Source organism: Rhea americana, unplaced genomic scaffold, assembly GCF_003343005.1.
Source record: "Rhea americana isolate MKP2758 unplaced genomic scaffold, rheAme1 scaffold_41, whole genome shotgun sequence".
Classification (NCBI taxonomy): domain Eukaryota; kingdom Metazoa; phylum Chordata; class Aves; order Rheiformes; family Rheidae; genus Rhea; species Rhea americana.
The window spans coordinates 4634459-4653180 of record NW_028186546.1 but is presented as its reverse complement, the minus strand read 5'-3'; the positions used below and the strand labels follow the sequence as shown (position 1 = coordinate 4653180).

Genomic DNA, 18722 nt, shown 5'->3' with positions numbered 1-18722 from the left:
GGACTGTGAAAAGAGCTTAAGATGATGCAAATTAACTGATGCAAAGGASTAACTGTTAAAAAGCAGCTTTAATAAAACTTGTAGTGACTCAGACAAAAGATTTTATACCATTAAGGTTTTTGGTAGCAAATTAAGCTGAAGTGCCCTGTAAGGGAAGGATGGTGCTTGAGCCTAGGAATATATTTAAAGACTCTGTAGCATCATAACACCATTGCCATTTCACCATAACTTCTCACAGGTGATGACAGGCTAAACAGAAAATGATAAAATAATCTGTTGAATGCAATTCCCAAGAAGAAATATATTACAATAAGTTCTTTGGGAGTATAATCCCCCAGAAGAAAAAAAAATGCATATATTACAGAAAGTACTCTCACTTAAAGTTTTACATTTCAAAGATAGAATATCCCCTTGCAAAAAAAAAAAAGGCAACCTGTACACATTTGCTTCACCCTTAGCTACGGAGAGTAGCTAATCGTGACTGCATTGCTTCAATATCTTCTTCCTCATCCTCAGCAGCAGTTGCTCCCATGGGTTCTGGCTCTGGAAGAGCATCTGTGACTTTACTGGGTGCTTTGCCCAGGGCCCCTGTGAACAACAGAAAAAGGTCCCTTAGTATGCATTAATTGTTGGTAAGTAACAGCTCTCAGGTGCATCTATTCAAAATAATCTAGCCAGTCATTTCTGGTTGAGATAACATGGAAGAATAAGAACTGTGTTACAGTTTTTATTTTTTTTAAGCAAGCCCTGAGCTGAAGACAACCAGACCACTGCAGCTGGCTCTGCACAACTCTTGACTGTTCTGTCACTGGCCTATAGTGTAGCAGGGTAGAATATAGTTTTATAAATTGCAAGCTGAAAGTTACTGAAAAAAAAAAAACCCAAAACTTAGGCACTGTAACAGCATTTTATAACCAAGAATCTCAACATAGCCTAAAAATTGAGGCAATGAAGCTGAGTTGATTTCCTGTGTTCAGTAATAATACACACTTACACTTGAAACCATCAGATCCATTGTGTTAGGAAAATCCACTCATTTGTTAAAGCCTGTGTTAGAACTGAGCAGACAGCAGTTGACATATTATTTATACTTTATTGAACCTCACTAGAATTCTTAGCCAGCATTTCCCAAGAAACCAATTTATCAGTTTTTGGGAGCACTCTTCGCCTATCAGCAAAGTCAAGGAAAGACGTTACAGGGAGGCTGCAATTGCTAAGTCAGCATATAAGGAGGTTTCAGTCGCTGTGTCTTGCTATTTAAAATGGCAAGAGCAAGACCCCACTCTTGGCAGAGTCTCGCAAACTCACCGGCTGTTATTTCAAAGAGGATTTTATCGATTTCCATCTCTGCCTCCTCTTCCATTTCCTCTTGATCTTCCATGCTTTCAAAAGTATCCTCCAACATTTCTTCTATAATACCAGCCTAGGAGCAAACAAAATGAGAGCACGTGATGCCCCTGGGAACTGCAGTCACAGGGCAGTCACAGACATCAGTCCCACCCCTTGAACTGGGCTTTTCAAGATCAGCTTACGCTAATCCAGGCATTTAACTACCCCAAAGCCTGCTGCTTGCTTGCTGCTCTAGCTTTTCAAAGCAAGGCTGCTCTGCTGCACAAAGCTGCCCAGCACATTTGCACACTTCCCAAGCACCTATCTGTACGTGATAGGAAAGGTGGCAGGAAAATTAAAGGCTAAACACRCATGTCCTCCTGTTCAGTCCCTCGAGCTATTACTCCTCACTGCTGCATGTCTGAACACTTGTAACGGTTCAGTAACGAAACATTCTATAACATTCCATAAAATTAATGTTTGACATATCTACATTWAAAAACAATCTTATACGTGATGTGCCACTTAACTATAGCCAAATTGTTCTGGTGCACAGCAGTAGGACGGTTAAAAAATGAGCCAATTTAACCTTTAAAATACTAGAATACAGAAGAAGAAATAAAAGTTTGTGGTAGGGGTGGGGTAAATGGCCACAATATAGAAGTAGAATACTTTGAATAGAGCATTTTGTTGTAAGATGGAAACACTACAGTGGTACATCTTTCACAAAGAAATCTTTTTGTGTGTGTGACTAAAGTTCAGCAACACAGGCAGTCCTGGGGCACAGGCCTAAATCCTGCGTTCAGCCTTGKTCTCTCCCAAGCCTTTGGGACTACAGTCACCAAACCATGGGAACTGGTCTTGCTCCTTCCATCCTCCACCTGACAGGCTTTTTCTCCTGAAGGCTTTACACCAAACATGCTCCAGATATCACTGTTTCAGGTTTTTTCCCTGCTCCCACTCCCTGAGAAGCTCTTAGCTGTTACTGTGCCATTTCCTTTCCTGTTTATTAACTCCACCCTTACATTAGGCAGGAGCCTCTGCAACAGGCCAAAGTGGAAGCACAGCACTCGGCACCCAGCACAACCCCCTTGTTTACTTAAGTCTTACTTTACCTTCATCATCTCTTTGGACAATTCTCTCATTGTTGCTTGAATTTCAGGGATCTTTACTAGATTTTGCATAGCTTTCATAACTTCTGTGCTCTTCTGCAGTGAGCCTGCTACCCTGAGAACAGCTGTGAAGAAGCAGTATAAAAAAGCTTGAACAATCCCTGCATCACAGAAAGCAGAAAACTATATTCTTCCCATGTGGAAGAAAAAAAAATGTTTAGGCAATGTTGTTCAGAAAATGGACATCATGCTTTTTTTGTTCTTGTCTGCCTTCCTGGAAAGGCTGAACCCCAGTCCCCATTAGAAAAACTAAGCTTCTAATAAACATACTGGGCCTATATGATCAAGTGGAGCAATCTGGAGTCCCTGCAAGGAGGTATCAACCCACATGTACCCAATTCCTAGAAGAGATCTGCGAGGAGCTCCCGCTTGTGCTTCTCAACAGCTGGAAGTCTGACTGAAGTAGTCACACGTGGTTCCTTCACTAACTCTTGACACAGGCCAGGCTAAGCCAACAGCTGGGTCTGCACCTGCCTTTGGCCCTGCTTTAGCTCTGGTCTCCTGGCTTAGGCCTTACATTGAACCCCAGCTGGCTCCCCAGGAGGCTGGAATTCCCTGCTGCTCTCCTGTCCCTCTGTACAGCCTGGCACCCAAGGGTGCCTGGATACAYGAGACAGATCCCCACTGCCATTCTGGCCTGCAGGGTATTGCAAAACCAACACCAATTCCCCTCCCTGCACCATATACTAAAACGCATCCTTTTCTTCCTCCTGAATGGAGCTGGTCAGAGACAACTAGCTTCCAGCACGCAACTGGACATAAGCGTCACATCCCGTATCTCGTGAGCTAAAGGACATCACCAGTGAAGCTGCCCGTGCTGTTTGGTTCTTCCCCCAAGCAGCTGTGACCAAGACCTTCCTTGTCTTTTCTGTTTTTCTGCTTTGTTGTTAGAGGTTGGAACGTAGCAAGGCATGAAAGAAATCTTGCAGAAAGTCTATTGTAACAGAAGATTTTCATGGGGATAAGGGAGGAACATGCTGGTACTGGGGGAGCACAAAGGCTCATGTAGGGGAGGCCGAGAACCACATAGTAAGCCACAGGGCAAATTCTATGATTCATCCGTAACAAGGAAATCAAACACCCCCAGCTCTACTTAGCACTACGTGTCCTAAGTCTCCTATTAGAGAAACAATTATAATTTACTAGATGAAAGGAATTCTACTGAAGGAAATAAATAAGCTCTATAAAGCAAGTTTATCAGAACAAGGAACAGCAGGTTCTCTCAGATGCCCCGTAAGGATATGGAGAAAGGAGACATCTAGTCCCACTGTACAGGAATACATAATAAAAACGTGCCCCAGACAGCTTTGAAGCGAGCTGTGTTCCAGGGCACATGATTTTCACGTCCCTCCATCCCTCAGGCTTGAAGAGGGCTGTTTGGTTATCCGAAGAAGGGCTAACTTCACAGGCCCAGCAAGGATCTCGGGAACGACGAGAGGGCAGGGACCCCAGGAAGCTACTCGGCAGAAGCGCAATGGTCTGACTGCCACCATTCTGGGGGGGAAACCCACCYGGAGGGGTCAAGGGGGCCTTGAAGATTGGAAGGGGGTGTATTGCCTATAGTGGTACAGGACTCATGGGATGCAGGGGAAAGGGCATTTTTGGACTGAGTAAGGCCTACTATGGGATGTTTCAAGGGATTGGAGGAATGAGAGGGAACACAAGAAACTTATTATGGGAAARAGAGAGGAGAAATGTAAACATTGGGCTGAAATAGCCAGCAAGTCAGGTAAGAGGTGTGAGTACCAGCCACTAGATTGGGATCACACAGCTCAGGAGCTCAGAGGTCCAGGTGCCAGCAGCTGGGGCAAACGAAGGGTTTGAGGCCAGCTGCTGGAGAGATGGCCAGCTCACACCGAGTTTCTAAGACCATCTACTGGAGTGACCCATGTATTTTGTGTGTGTATGTGTATATATGTATATATAAAAGTGTATATTCCACTAGTGGACCTCAATCCCAATCAGCTGAAAAAGCGCAGGATTGGGCCAGCAGTGCTATTTGTGCAAAAGCTTTGTATGCGTGCGCAGATGTGTTCACATGAGTGCTGGGAAACACACCGCTGAGGGTGCGTGTGCCTATGGGAACAGGTGTTCAGCCCCACTGGATGTGGGGACACAGAACCACCACAGCTTCACCTCTACAGTGCTGGGACAGGAGGAAATTCTCTGAGGCCCCCTGGAATCAGCTACCTTAACAACTGTCCTTCTGCATCCAGGTCTCAGCTCTCCCAACTTCGGCTGCATTTGACCTTGATTCTGGAAATAGAACCTCAGACCTCACCTCTAGAGTTAGAAAAGTCATTGCATTTGAACTTAAAAGACGTTCTTACCAAGCTGGTTCTTCATCCCCATGAGAACAGAGTTCATGTGYGCTTTGGACGCATAGAGTTTGCTTACAGCCTTTCGAGAGCGGATCAGTTCCTTTGCCAAGATCACACACACRTCTTTTTGACCCTTTTTGGCAGCATCCTTTATTGATCGCTTCACTTTTTCCTCTTCTCTCTGAATATCTGGAGTACAGAAGAACAGACACAGCAAAAGTCACAAGCTGATAAGGATTTGGAAGTGAAACCAGCCATTTGTTGGGATATATTTTCAATGCAAATACAATTGTTTCTGCTTAATTTCAGATTCAATCTGGTACTGAAAGATCTTGTTATAGGTTGATTTACAAGTTAACTGATGAATTCAGCTAGATGTTTGCAGTAAAATCCTCATGACTAAACATCCAGCTCTACTAATTTTCTTTGCAGTTAAGAGTACTCCAAATGACTTGCCGGGAATATTACACAGGAAGCTCAGCTGAATAAGGTGAATTCTTAAGAAGCAGAAAACATTCCACAAAGAACAAAGCACACAGAGATGATAAAAAATACTTTAGTTACACCTGCAGAACAGCTCCCTGTTAAACTGATCTATACCTGCTGTACTTCCCTTAGACACTGCACAGAGCTCAAAAGAAAGACAGCTACAATGCCAGAAATGTCCACTTACCAGTGCAGACTGCCAGGAACCCATTGCCCTCACTTCTTGATCTTTACAGGGTGAACATATACATTCATATATATATATATATATATATACACACACACACACACATATGAATCCAGTTTCATATAGGATGGTCCAGTTTAAGGCTACTGTACTGGTTTGCTGTTTACAAGATTACTTCTTCCATGTTCATTACCAAACGGCTCCACTTCACCAAGAATGAACAGAGCAGTCACAAGGAGTTTAAAACTAGCAGTCTCAGGAGAACGACAGGGGTTTTACTAGTCAAAACACTTAACTGCCAGGCTTCATGTTCAAAGCATAACCCATCTTCCCAACACGATCCTAATGCAAGTGCTGTCATGGGCAAAGCTGTCCTCACTGTTTCTAAATCCCTTAAAATGTATTTCTCCTAGTAATCCATGGTAGAACATTCATAGAAGGCACTTAGGTACCACACTGATCTCACAAAAGCTGAAAGACTTTAGATATACTCTGCCTTTTTTAATTTATTTATTTCTAAAGAATAAGCACTTACACAATCAATTTGTAAAGGGGTCTCCCCCTTTCAAACCACAGATTTGTTCATTACCTCAAAAAAAAATCTTCATCCTTGCAGACCGAATAACCCTCCCCCCATCAGGCATTCATTAAGTCAAATTTGTACTTGTTCTTAAAGAGTCAAGTACTTAAGCTTCCACTGCTTGTAATTTAACACGCACACGTTAGCTGTGCATATAAACTTACACATTCAAATTTTTTCAGCTGTCTGCAGCCAAAGCTATGGATAATCATACAATCAGTAAGCTTGGAAGGGACCTCTGGAGATCATCTAGTCCAACCTCCCTGCTCAGCAGGGTCACCTAGAGCATGGCAGACAGAGTTGCATCCAGGCGGGCCTTGAACATCTCCAGAGAAGGAGACTCCACGACCTCTCTGGGCAACCTGGTCCAGTGCTCCGTCACTCTCACAGGGAAGAAATTCCCCCTCACGGTCAGGCGGAACTGCCTGTGCTTCAATTTCTGCCCGTTGCCTCTTGTCCTGTCACACGGGACAACTGAAAAGAGTTTGTCTCTGTCCTCCTGACACCCTCCCTTCAGGTACTTGTACACATTGATAAGATCCCCCCCTCAGTCTTCTCTTCCCCAGGCTGAAGAGGCCCAGCTCTCGCAGCCGTTCCTCATGGGGCAGATGCTCCAGCCCTCTGATCATCTTCATAGCCCTACACTGGACTCTCTCCAGGAGCTCCAGGTCTCTCTTGTAGTGGGGAGCCCAGAACTGGACACAGTACTCCAGATGAGGCCTCCCCAGGGCTGAGGAGAGGGGCAGAATCACCTCCCTCSACMTGCTGACAACACTCTTCCTAATGCACCCCAGGAGACCATTGGCCTTCCTGGCCACAAGGGCACATTGCTGGCTCATGGTCAATCTGTCATCCACCAGCACTCCCAGGTCCTTCTCTGCAGAGCTGCTCTCCACAGGGTCAGCCCCCAGCTTGTCCTGGTGCCTAGGGTTATTTCTCCCTAGGTGCAGGACTCTGCACTTGCCCTTGCTGAACCTCAGAAGGTTCCTCTCTGCCCAGCTGTCCAGCCTGTTCAGGTCTCTCTGAATGGCAGCACAGCCCTCAGGTGCGTCAGCCACCCCTCCCAGCTTGGTATCTTCAGCAAACTTGCTGAGGAGGCACTCCGTCCCCTCATCCAGGTCATTGATGGAGAAGCTGAACAGGAGGGAACCCAGCACTAAGCCCTGGGGGAYGCCACTAGCCACAGGCCTCCATCTAGACTCCACGCCACTGATGACAACCCTCTAAGCTCTGCCTTTCAGCCAGTTCTCAATCCACCTCACTCTCCACTCGTCTAACCCACACTTCCTGAGCCTGCCTAGGAGGATGTTATGGGAGACAGTGTCAAAAGCCTTGCTGAAGTCAAGGTACACAACATCCACTGCCCTGCCCTCATCTTCCCAGCCAGTCACTCCATCAGAGAAGGCTATCAGATTGGTTAAGCAGGATTTCCCCTTGGTGAATCCATGCTGACTACTCCTGATCACCTTCTTTTCCTCCATATGCCTGGAGATGACAACCAGAATGAGCTGTTCTATCCCCTTTCCAGGGATGGAGGTGAGGCTGACTGGGCAATAGTTGCCTGGGTCCTTCTTCTTGTCCTTTTTAAAGACTGGAGTGACACTGGCTTTTTTCCAGTCCTCAGGCACCTCTCCAGTTCTCCAGGATCTTTCAAAGATGATGGAGAGCAGCCTGGCAACAACATCCGCCAGCTCCCTTGGTACCCATCCCATCCGGGTCCATGGATTTGTGTATGCCCAGTCTGCCCAGAAGGTCTCTAATCCTTTCCTCCTCAACCAAAGGAAAGTCTTCCCTTCTCCGGACTTTCTCCCTCATGTCCAGGCTGCAGGATTCCTGAGGGCTGCCCTTAGCAGTGAAGACTGAAGCAGAGAAGGCATTCAGTAACTCTGCCTTCTCCATATCCCTTGTCACCAGGGCCTCCGTCCCATTCAGCAGCAGGCCCACATTTTCCCTAGTCCTCCTCTTGCTGCTGATGTATCTGAAGAAGCCCTTCCTGTTGTCCTTGACATCCCTTGCCAGACTCGATTCCAGCTGGGCCTTAGCCTTCCTCGCAGCATCTCTACATACTCTGGCTGCATTCCTATAATCCTCCCAAGTAGCCTGTCCCCTCTTCTACAGTCTGTGTATTTTCTTCTTCTGTCTGAATTTGGCCAAGAGCCCCTTGCTCACCCGTGCAGGTCTCCTGCCCCTTTTGCTGCACTTCTTACTCATAGGGATGCACCGCTCTCGAGCTTGGAGGAAGTGATGTTTGAATATTAGCCAACTCTCACGGACCCCCCTTCCTTCTAGGGCCTTAACCCGTGAGATTTCACCAATTAGGTCTCTGAAGAGCCCAAAGTCCACTCTCCTGAAGTCCAGCACTGCAATCCTGCTTGTTGCCTTACTTAATGCATCAGGTAAAACCAGTATGGTGGTAAATCTTTAAACATAGCTTAAAACAGACTCTTCAAACTCTCCTAGCACACAGCTTCTTTCAGTTTTTGATATAAGCATATAGAGCAGATATAGAGAACCATATGAACACCAAAGAATAGGATTTGAAATCTTGTACACTACATACGCTTCCTTAATTAACCTAGGCTTCTCTAGCAAATCTGAGGTGAGTGTTCACACTTCTGTCTCATCAGATAATGCTGGCTGCGTACAGCAGAAGCAAGGTACCAGAAAAAACTGATTAAGACACTTGGGAACAAGTAGGAGCTAAATTAGCCCCTTCCTTCTCCTGACTCAGTCATTGATGAAACGTGGCTCAAAGTTGGTCTGCAAGAAATTATTGCAAAGTGAATGAAAGATTCAGATAATGTTCATGGACATTTTACTGCAAAAAGTTGAAGGAAATGGCCACAAGAACAAATGATTTCAGCATCATTTGTTTTTGTGACAGTTTCACTCACTTTTGACTCACACCAGAGAGAAGTTACATCTAGGCAAGAATCAGAACTTGGCTTTTTGCAAGATTAAAGGCATTAAAACACACTTTTTGGCACAGGCCTGACTTGGAGAGTGCAGCACATATTCTCACGTGGGAGTGATGAACCTCATGCTCAGGATGAGTCACTCTGAATGTCATTCAGTGGCATCTTTTCCTGCCAATCCAAGTGGGATTAGGACAAAGATATCTGTAGGGCTGTATTGTCTCAGAGGAACACACTCCTTGTTGTTTCCTCCCTAATATCTGCAGAAAGGTCATGAGCTTGAAGCTATTTGTATGAGAGACATGAAAGCAGGCCAAGTCCCGGTGTATCAGAGCAGGGTAACACAAACAGCTAAAGTGGTAAAATAGAAAATAGAAAGCACTAAAAGTATTCCAAAGGCTTTGGGCAAAACATTTGCCTTTTAGAAGGCTCACGTTTCTTCATAAGTTATTACTGCTTTGCAGGCAGAATCTAGTCACACGATTGCTGTAAAGACGGATTAACAGAAACAGCCCAGCAGCAAGGTAAGGTGGTCAATACAGACTGCCGCCCCATCACCGAATGCAATACGGTAAGATGCCAAAACACATACCTTGCTCAGGTCAAAGAGTCTCTTTAAGAGATTAAGAGATACAGCTCTACTTCTTAGGGGTGCCAAGAGTGCAGCGGTTATGATTGATGTTTACTGAACAGTCTAGGGTACTAGAAATGGATGATACTAAAAAAAAAGTATTAAAAAAAATGCTCTATGTCACAGGCTCCACAAAGCCAGAAGACACATCCACAACAAACCTTACTCAGTAACAGAATTCCTCAGCRGTACTGAGGAATTACAACATTCATTTTGTTAGACCGAAGACGAGCACAAGCGTTTTATTACCACCTCTAAAGCACCACCGGGTGGCAGGGCTCTTCAGCAGGGGCTTTTGCTTGCAGGACAAACAGCTGAAGGTGACAACAGCGACACAAATGAGCAGGAAGGATGAACTCGGGCTATGAGGGGCGACACCAGGAATGCACCTTTAGCGRGGCAAGGACAACACACTGCTCCCCTCCGCCGTTGTGCGAGACCACAATGGAGCGCAGTGCAGAGGTGCAAAGCAGTCCAGAGCACAGGTAAGAGGAGCTCCAGCTCCTCCCGTGAAAAGATCAGTAAAGTACAAAGTCATTGCATTCCTCCAACTCTCCAAATCTATTTCTGAAATCACAAAGGACACCTTTTAATTCTTCGAACATCCAAGCCCTCAAAAGCAAATCATACTAAACAAAAGTCATCACGACAAGAACAACTCAACGACAGATGGTTTGGAACAGCATATTGCTATATTAGGAACCGTGCTAACTGGGTGAGCCAACTGTTCAAGCGATCCAAGCTCCCTCGGGCAAACCCAGGTGGATTTGACTGTTGCTACATCGAAACACATTTAGCACAGCCTTCCCAAGGRGAAGCTACGACAGGTTCCACCTCAGCATCCTTACTCAAAGAGCGCAGTGATTTCTTGCGTAAAATGTCAGTTGAAAGGGCGAAGCACAGCAGAACCCTATCAGGCTGAGCAAAAACCTTTGGCTGCATGTGCCTGTCATTTTTCAGCAGCAGTTTGCTAGGTGTCCAGCAGTCCCACATACCTCCACACCTGTCCCTTCAGTAAAATGTTAAATCCTAGCACAATATGAACATCATAAAGATATTCTGTACTTCATTTTAGGGGGCACTACCAGAGCTACAGGTGGTCGGTGTTTAGTCTAAATTCTTAAGTGTTAAATCATATTTCTTTGAATGTAACACAAATATATATACATGCACACACAGACACAGAGAGGTGGGGGGGAGAGAGAGAGAGAGAGAGAGAGAGAGAGAGAGAGAGAGAGAGAAAACCATGACAACAAGTAGATTTACATCCACATCAAGATATCAGACTAGTCTATAACCTTTTATATATGTTCTTTTTCATACAAAAAAGAACGGTGAACTTGTTGGTAGTTTGCTCCTGTAAAATATGTGATCTCTCAAACACAGCTTGCTAATAGGATCAGAGTCTTACCATATTTTCCAGTTGGTCTGTGCCTGAAACAGCCACATAAACTGCCCTGGAGAATTCAAAACAACTCACAAGCATAATAAACATTGCTGTATATCAGTTTTCCTGGAAGAGGCATTTTCCAGATGGGAACAAAGACAGGCTTTGTACTTCATGAAACTCGAGAGCATCTCCCTCCAACCAATTCACACAAATATACACATGGCAGAAGCTATGAGCCCTGCCAGCTTATTCCAGAACTGTCGGGTTGGGGAATGGAGGAAGGGAGAAGATACCAGGACGAAGTCACTCAACACAGACACCCACACAATAACCAAATGCTGACACAAAGTATCCTCTACTAGTACATCCCATGGACCAATATCACATCCCATGGACCAACATCCTGAAGGCACAAAGAGAGTGAGAAGCCAAAAAGGGAAAATCGGAATCTGGCTCAAAACTTCTTTTCAGGTTCTGGGATGATGGGCAGAAGAGAAAGCAAGAAAAGTGAACTAGCTGCAGTTTAATATTAAGCAACCCTTCTAACAACACCTTTAAAAGTGTCATGCCTATAATTTAATGGCAAAACACTCACTGAGTAAAGAAGAAGTCTTCACTCCTTTCTTGTTTGTCACTTCCTCAATCTGCCACAGAAGCTGCATTTGTTTGGCACATGCGCTGCAACTTCCTGCACCTGGAATTGCACACTACAGTGGTCCTGTTCATTAATTTGATGGAGATGAAGTTTTGGATAGTAAGTCTCATTTGATAAGATGGGTAAGAGCCTTAAGTCTTACTAGAAGCATACAACATGCAGGTTCTTTTGAAAATTTCACATGCAGACCTTTAGAGAAAGGTCATTTTTGTACCACACACCAAGTCCAGCCCCAGGATCACGTTCTTCCTTTATTCCAGGTACAGCAGAGTATCCCAGGTTATTAAACTTCATAGTTTCTGCTTCTGCACCCCTCTCACCACCATTTTTTAACTGATAAATAAATAAATTGAAGGCTGCCATGGAAAGGAGAAAAAAAAAAGAAAAGACAACAGAAGTACAAACCTCTGATCTGCCTATCAATCACTCGCATTTCTTTCCTTATCTTCAAGGACCATTCGTTGACCTTAAAAAAAAAGAGAAAGCAAGAGAGTTACTTAAAATTCCTGATTAGGAAGCAAAAACAAGTTGTCCTTTAAATGCACCGTAACCAGTCAATATCAAAACAAGCACTTCAAAATGTACAGACTTTAGGGGAGGAATGATATTTGAATATTTTATTATTCAAGTACAAGAAAGTATTTTACAGACACTAGCTACCAAGTATTGCAACGCTCTTAACATTTAGATGAAGGGTTAAGGAGGAAGTGAACCGTGAATCAGAGGCACTCCCTGCCTCACTAACTTCCCACGCCCCAGCTGACCTGATGTCAGTGCACAGAGGGAACTTGCCCCTGGGGATTTCACCATAAGGTAGAAACTTTGGCACAAGATGACAGCACCAAGAATCCCACTACCCCAGAGCACTCAAGCACTGGAAATTTTCCATCACAAGAAACCCTAGGATGTCTTCAGTCCAACCTCCTGCTCAAGCAGAACTAACTTCAGGGACGGACAGGTTGCTCAGGGCCTTGTCCATCGAGTTTTGGACTCTCCAAGGACAGAGAATTCACAACTGCTCTGGGCATCTCTCCCAGCACTTAACCACTGTTGCAGTGAAGAACTTTCCCCATGTGCAATTAAAAATTCCCTTCTTGCAGCTTGTAGTTGTTGCCTCTTTTTGCTTTTGCTGGCCACACTCAAAAAGAGCCCGTCTCTGTCCTCAGTATAAATCTGCTACAAGCTGTGAAAGGTTTTAGATCCTTTCTTTTACCCTTCTCGTCTCCAGACTAAAACAAGCCCAGGTCCCTCAGCCTCTCCTCCTGTCACGTGCACCGATTCCCCGCCTATCTTGGTGCTCTTCTGCTGCACTCTGCTCAGTTTGCTGACATCCCCTCTCGTACTGGGTGCCCAAAACCAGACACTGCTTTATAGATACGGCCTCCTGAATGCCACATACAGTAGAGTAATCCATTAGGCATTTCTCTCAACTTGAGAGCTACACTCGGCTAACGTAGCCCAGTAGACAGCTTGTCTACGCCGTTGCAGAGGCACGCTGCTAACTTATGGTCACCTTGTTTTTCACGGGAGCCCCACGTCCTTTCTTGAAGAGATGCTTCTGTCCATGCACACAACTCCGCATGGCTGAACATCATGATGTTCCTGCTGACCCACTCCTCCAGCTTGCTCAGGTCCTCTGAACAGCAGCTCTGCCCTCCAGCCTATCACCTGCTCCCCCTCTGCTGCGTTTGGTGAGGATCAAATCCCAGCAGGATTCCTTAATCCAGAATACAGCCATCCCCTGTATACTTTCCTCCTGGAACCAACTAAGATCTCTCTCTGCTCCTGTCACTGCCAGCATAGGGAGCCAACGGAGTATCACTTGCCCCCAACCGCTTCTCTGGTTGCAGGGACATCAAACAGGCAGCAGCTGCCACATGTCCAGAGGAAAACTGGAAACTCTTGGGGTGGGAAGGGAAGCAGAACAGAGAGGTGCTGTGCAAAACCAGAATCAAGAATCACAAGATACACTAACATATGAACACAGCACCAAATACTTCTAGAGCTGCGATGCTACTATGATTCTGCCCATCAGTAAAACAAATTTTGCATGAACCTACCCCCCCGAAGTATTATTAAGAAGTTCTCTAGTTCAAGAATACACTTACACACTGCATATGCATGTATGTAGGTCACTCACGTCTAGTTTGCTGTTTGAGTAGTTTCATATGAAAACCATCCTGAGATTTAAGTGAATAAGGTGAGTTTTTTTCAAATACAGAAAAAAGCTTTTTTAAATCTGAGTGAACTTTGAAATAAAACTGTAGAGAGAGTATTCTGCAGTTCAACAGAACCCAAGTCAGATGCTTATATTTTTACTGGTCTCAGGAGCAACACTCCCAATCACAATGAACACTGCCGTATTTTGACTACAGAACAGCAGCACAGTCTGAGCTGCCCCAGCACAAGGCCTGCTGCACAAAACAAAATGAAAAAAACCCCACATAGTTCTGTGTGCACACATTACAGGCACTCAGAAGTTTTGAAAGAATTTAGAAGGCTCCTGTACCTATAGCTTTGAATAGAATTATTAAAAAAAAGAAACAAACAAACAACAAAAAAAAACCAACACATACACACCCCACATAGGACCAACTGCAGCCTCCTCTTTTGCTCTTCAGTGCACAGGATGGGGCAGAAAATTGCACGTGGATGCAATCCTCAGCCTGTTAAGAGGCTGAGAAGGTCCCCCCCCCCCCTTTTGAGTATGCCTACACCGGAGGGACAGGGGAGCAAGAATAAGGTAAGCCAAACTGAACTCTCGCTGGTCAACTGTCAAGTGTCACACACAACATCCCCCAGAGATTTTTTTTTCCTAAAACTTGTATCCTGGAACAAGCCAACATTTAAGTACACTCTGTCAGCAACTGTCAAAATAACCATAGCAGGATTCAGAGATTCCTGCTGCAGAGATGCACAACCCAGCACAACAAAACCATTAAACCATGACTGGCAGTATGTTTTCAGCAATTCCTGCCAACTCTGACAGCAGGAAAATCCTTAATAGCTCATCTTTAACACTGTCCTCGAACAACCTGCCTCACACCACCAGCCACATGAAAGTAGAGCTAGGTGCTGGTCTTTCTGCCGCTCACCTCCAGTGCTGTGTACAGGATGGAGAGAGGAGGGAGGAACCCCCTTGCCTCTGGAGGGAGGAACTCTGATCCTAAAGACAGGCCCTCAACAGCACCCATCTGTTACGTAGCATCACGCAAGTATTTCAGTGTGTGATTCTGTATATATGTAGGAGCTGCACAGCACAGCCATATGGAACAGTGGGCATTTAATTGTTACTATCAGCTGACTTTTCCATTTTACCCTTGTTTTAATTCTGCACATAGACCACCGGATGCTTCCAGGTACACCACACACAGCAATTCACAGGGAAGCAAAAAAGCTGTATCGCTGATCTCAAGCAGGACATCAAGGATACAGCTGCAAACCACAGCCTAACACAACACAGAGCTAGTACTTCTGGTCACAGAAGCTGTTTGGCCAACTAAGCGAGGCTAATTATCTCAGGCACACCACCACGCTGATGTGGCTATACTGCACCCAGTTCTGGCCAGCACACGTCATTCCCAGAGCACCGCACGGCACCAGAGTCCGACAGCAAGCACCAAGCCAAGTACACTGAAATAAACCGCTCGGACTATGCTGAAGGTTAAGCACTTTTCTAGTGTAATCAATTCAGACATGGCATTAAACAAATAGAAGACACCCTGACTTTAGATGGGCTGAAATGTATTGCTCCGTCAGCAGGTTGCCTCTCCATGAGGGAGGGTGTGTATACAAACAAATCCAGGCGGAGTTAACATCATCACAAAAAATCTCAGTGTCTTCCTACCATCAGCCACCTCCTGTGCTGCTGGATGCTGACCAGGCCGCCACTGTTAGACCTGTTCTCATGTAGCAGCTGCTACCCGATATAAGATACATGGTGCCATTCCCCTCCCCCCCCCCCCCCCCCCCCGCCACACACACAACATTTCCTAGCAAGCTGAAAGAACTTTCCTCCTCTTACTTCTACAGCTGAATAATTAAAGATAGGAGACAAGAAATTCCTTCCTATTGATGGGTTTGCCACTACCTCTGTTACAGCCTGTCAAGTCACCATGMTGGTCTGCCACCCCAAGAACGCTCTCACGGCCGCGGGACAACCCAAGTCACTCCTCCCTGCGGTTCAGGCAGGCATGTTTCATAGCGCCTTTACGAGCTTTTCTGTGAACAGCTTGATGGCAGCAGCAGACACGCTGTCAGCTACAACACTGGAAAACACAACACGTTTGTCCGTTGAGGAAGGGGACCAAGTGGCCTGTCAGACGTGAAACAACAAGAAACAAGTGGTGCAGTACAACCTCACTGCGCAAGCAAAGCAACTGGCTGCTGCTTTCTCCCATCATCCGGAGCAGCAGTCTCCAAACCACGTTTCTCTCTGTGACATCTTCCAACACTGCTCATGAACAGAAGAAATTATAACCCACCTGGGTGCTGCTCCGACACAGGTAGAGGAGTGGTGTGTACACAGTCAGACGTACATTGCTCATCTAACGTTATCAGCCAATAACCGATAACAGCCACCTGCCCCTAGGACTCAGTGGTTCCAAAGGGGCAGGGAACGTCTTGGACACTGCAGCTCTTCTGAGCCTTCACCTTGGCACACGCCACCACCTCCTTTCTGACTATCTTTATCGTATCTGCTACACAGCTTCCCCTCCCTGCCGACAGGGGATTTTTTGATTAACGCGTTAGCTATGATTTCTGAAAGGCAGCGCTGAAGCCAGTCAGAACCTTGACTATTTCACTTCACTATTACAACAGAAAACTCGGGGGAACCGTCCAAAAAAAAAAAAAAAGAAAAAAGAAAAAAAGCCGACCCCAAGCCCAAGCCCCCCACTTCGGCCATTCCCACGCTCAAGGCTGCCTCGGCCCCAGGCGCACGACGCTCCCCACGACGACGCCGGCGAGCTCCTCACGAGGCAGAAGAGCCCAGCGCGGGCCGGGCCCGGGCCGGGCCGGGGGCGACGCGGCCTAGGCCGGCGCCGCCTCCCTCGCTCGGGCCGCAGAGCCCGGCGCCACGGCAACGGCTCGCCAGGGTCCGCTGACACCCACAGCCCCCGCACCGCGGCCTCACCATCTCCTTGGGCGGCTTCTCGGGGGTCTTCCCGAAGAGCCCCATGGCGGCAGCCGCGCCTCCCCCTCACGCCGTTTGACCCTTCCGGGGAGCCGTCCCCGCCCCCCCGCTCCGCCCGCCCCCCCCCGGGGCGGTGCCGCGCGGCGCGCAGGCGGCCGCGCGCAAGGGCCCCTACTGCGCATGCGGCGCTGGCGCCGGCACCCGTCTGCCGTCACGCATGCGCGCAGCACTGCCGCGCCCGCGCCGCTCCCGCGCATGCGCCGCCTGCCGTTTTTTTTTCGGGGGGGGGCGCACGCAGAAAATTCCTAAATACCAGTCACTTAAGGGCTAAGGCGCGTCCGTTTACAAGCTTTTCCCCTTGGAGATGCGGTAGTGTCCCGAGTGGGCTCMCAGGAGAGCCAAAGAGAGAAGGAAGCAGCGGAGAAATAACAAGGAGACGGCGTCGCCCACCTCGCCCTGCGCTGCGAGCGCCATGTTGGCGAGGCCCCGGCCGAGGCCTGCGCCCGCGGCCCCGGGGAGGCCGCTGCAATAACCGTTACAGACACCGTCTCCTCCCTTCGTAGGCCCAGCGCAGACCGARCTCGATATGCTTCCGAAAAGGCAGCTCTCCTTCGGGGCTGGATACCGGCAGCAGGAGAGCTAGCCTAACAGAGCAGYGACTGTGGAAAGCAAGGCAGAAAAAGACCTTCCCGTAGCAGCTAAACCCCCCTTAATAGCAGAACAAAACACCTGTCAGTACCCTTTTGCCCTCATTAGGTCTACTGACACAGGGTAACCTCCAAAATCAGATACCTGATTTTTTTTTTTAATTTAGTTAGTCATCAGCTTTCAGGCCTGAGATTTCAGAGAGTAAAACACAGTCCTTACGCGTGTTTATCATCTCCATACAGCAAGGCACTTCACRAATAGTAGCACCAGCAAGGCAAAACAAGCATGGAAACTGCTGACCTTGTCCTAGGCACAGCCTTTCGCCTGTTCTCCCGTTTTTAGACCGTCAACACACTGGAGTAAGGGCTGTCGGAGATTGTGCTCCACAGAAAATAATCCTACTTGGATGTCTCTGCTACTCCTGACACAAACATTTCATGTAATAAATACATCCAGCCACCAACCACKTCTTTTTTGTTGGGACTACCAAGACACGACCCCAGCTGCTGCGGACTTTGAAGCAGACACATCCTCCGGGAGCTGGATCATGGCAACTTATGTAACATAAGCTAACAGACATGAGGACATCAAAGCTCTAGTTACAGCTATCGACTGGTCACATAGATGTGCCCTCTGCCGCTCTTCTACTAATTAAACAGCAGTTTATGTCACTTATGGAAAGAATTGGACTGGCAGAGCAACCAAGGTCATTAAAAGTCACCAGCTGCAACAGGCATGTAAAAGGATTTAGAAATAAAAACGGTACCCATACACACACTCTCACGCAGAAGCAAAGCTGCTTGGACCCAGGCTTTGTGTTACCAAGTCGGCAGAGCTGTAGTCCAGCAGCACGTGCTGCCTGGAGAACACACTAACATCTGAACCTCCTAGGTGGTGTTCACCAACACCTAGGTGCAACTAAATGGCTTGTGCTGTGCATAAGATCCTTCCTTCTACAGCAGTGTAGGTTACGTTTGCTTCGTATTTCCCAATTTTAATTTTAGCRCATCAACTATAAGGTTTTTTCTTTTCATGGAAGCTTTTCTGTATCTCCACTTTGAGACAGCGAGACCTCTGTTCAGCGCAGGTTTCAAGATAGTTTTGAAATGACATGGATTTCAAGCACAGCTGTTTATCATAAGTGCATGACCAGGTGCCACTGCATCACAAGCTGGAAGCAGAAATGCTCTTTGCCCTCCTTATGCCTCTCCTCGCTCTACTCCCAGTGTGATGACAGATAACAGGCACAAACTGACAGGCCTCAAATGAAGGAA

General features: G+C 46.7%; 1 protein-coding gene across 1 annotated transcript; it reads right to left on the bottom strand.

The window, feature by feature from the left end:
• Positions 1-49: 49 nt before the first annotated feature.
• Positions 50-16916, bottom strand: CHMP3 (charged multivesicular body protein 3). The gene is made up of 6 exons (XM_085314694.1): positions 16801-16916; positions 12072-12132; positions 4832-5011; positions 2445-2566; positions 1309-1423; positions 50-588 (listed from the first exon to the last, which is right to left on the bottom strand). Exons 1-6 carry the CDS (start codon positions 16843-16845, stop codon positions 455-457), a joined length of 657 nt encoding a protein of 218 aa, XP_085170820.1. The 5' UTR covers positions 16846-16916; the 3' UTR covers positions 50-454.
• Positions 16917-18722: the final 1806 nt, after the last annotated feature.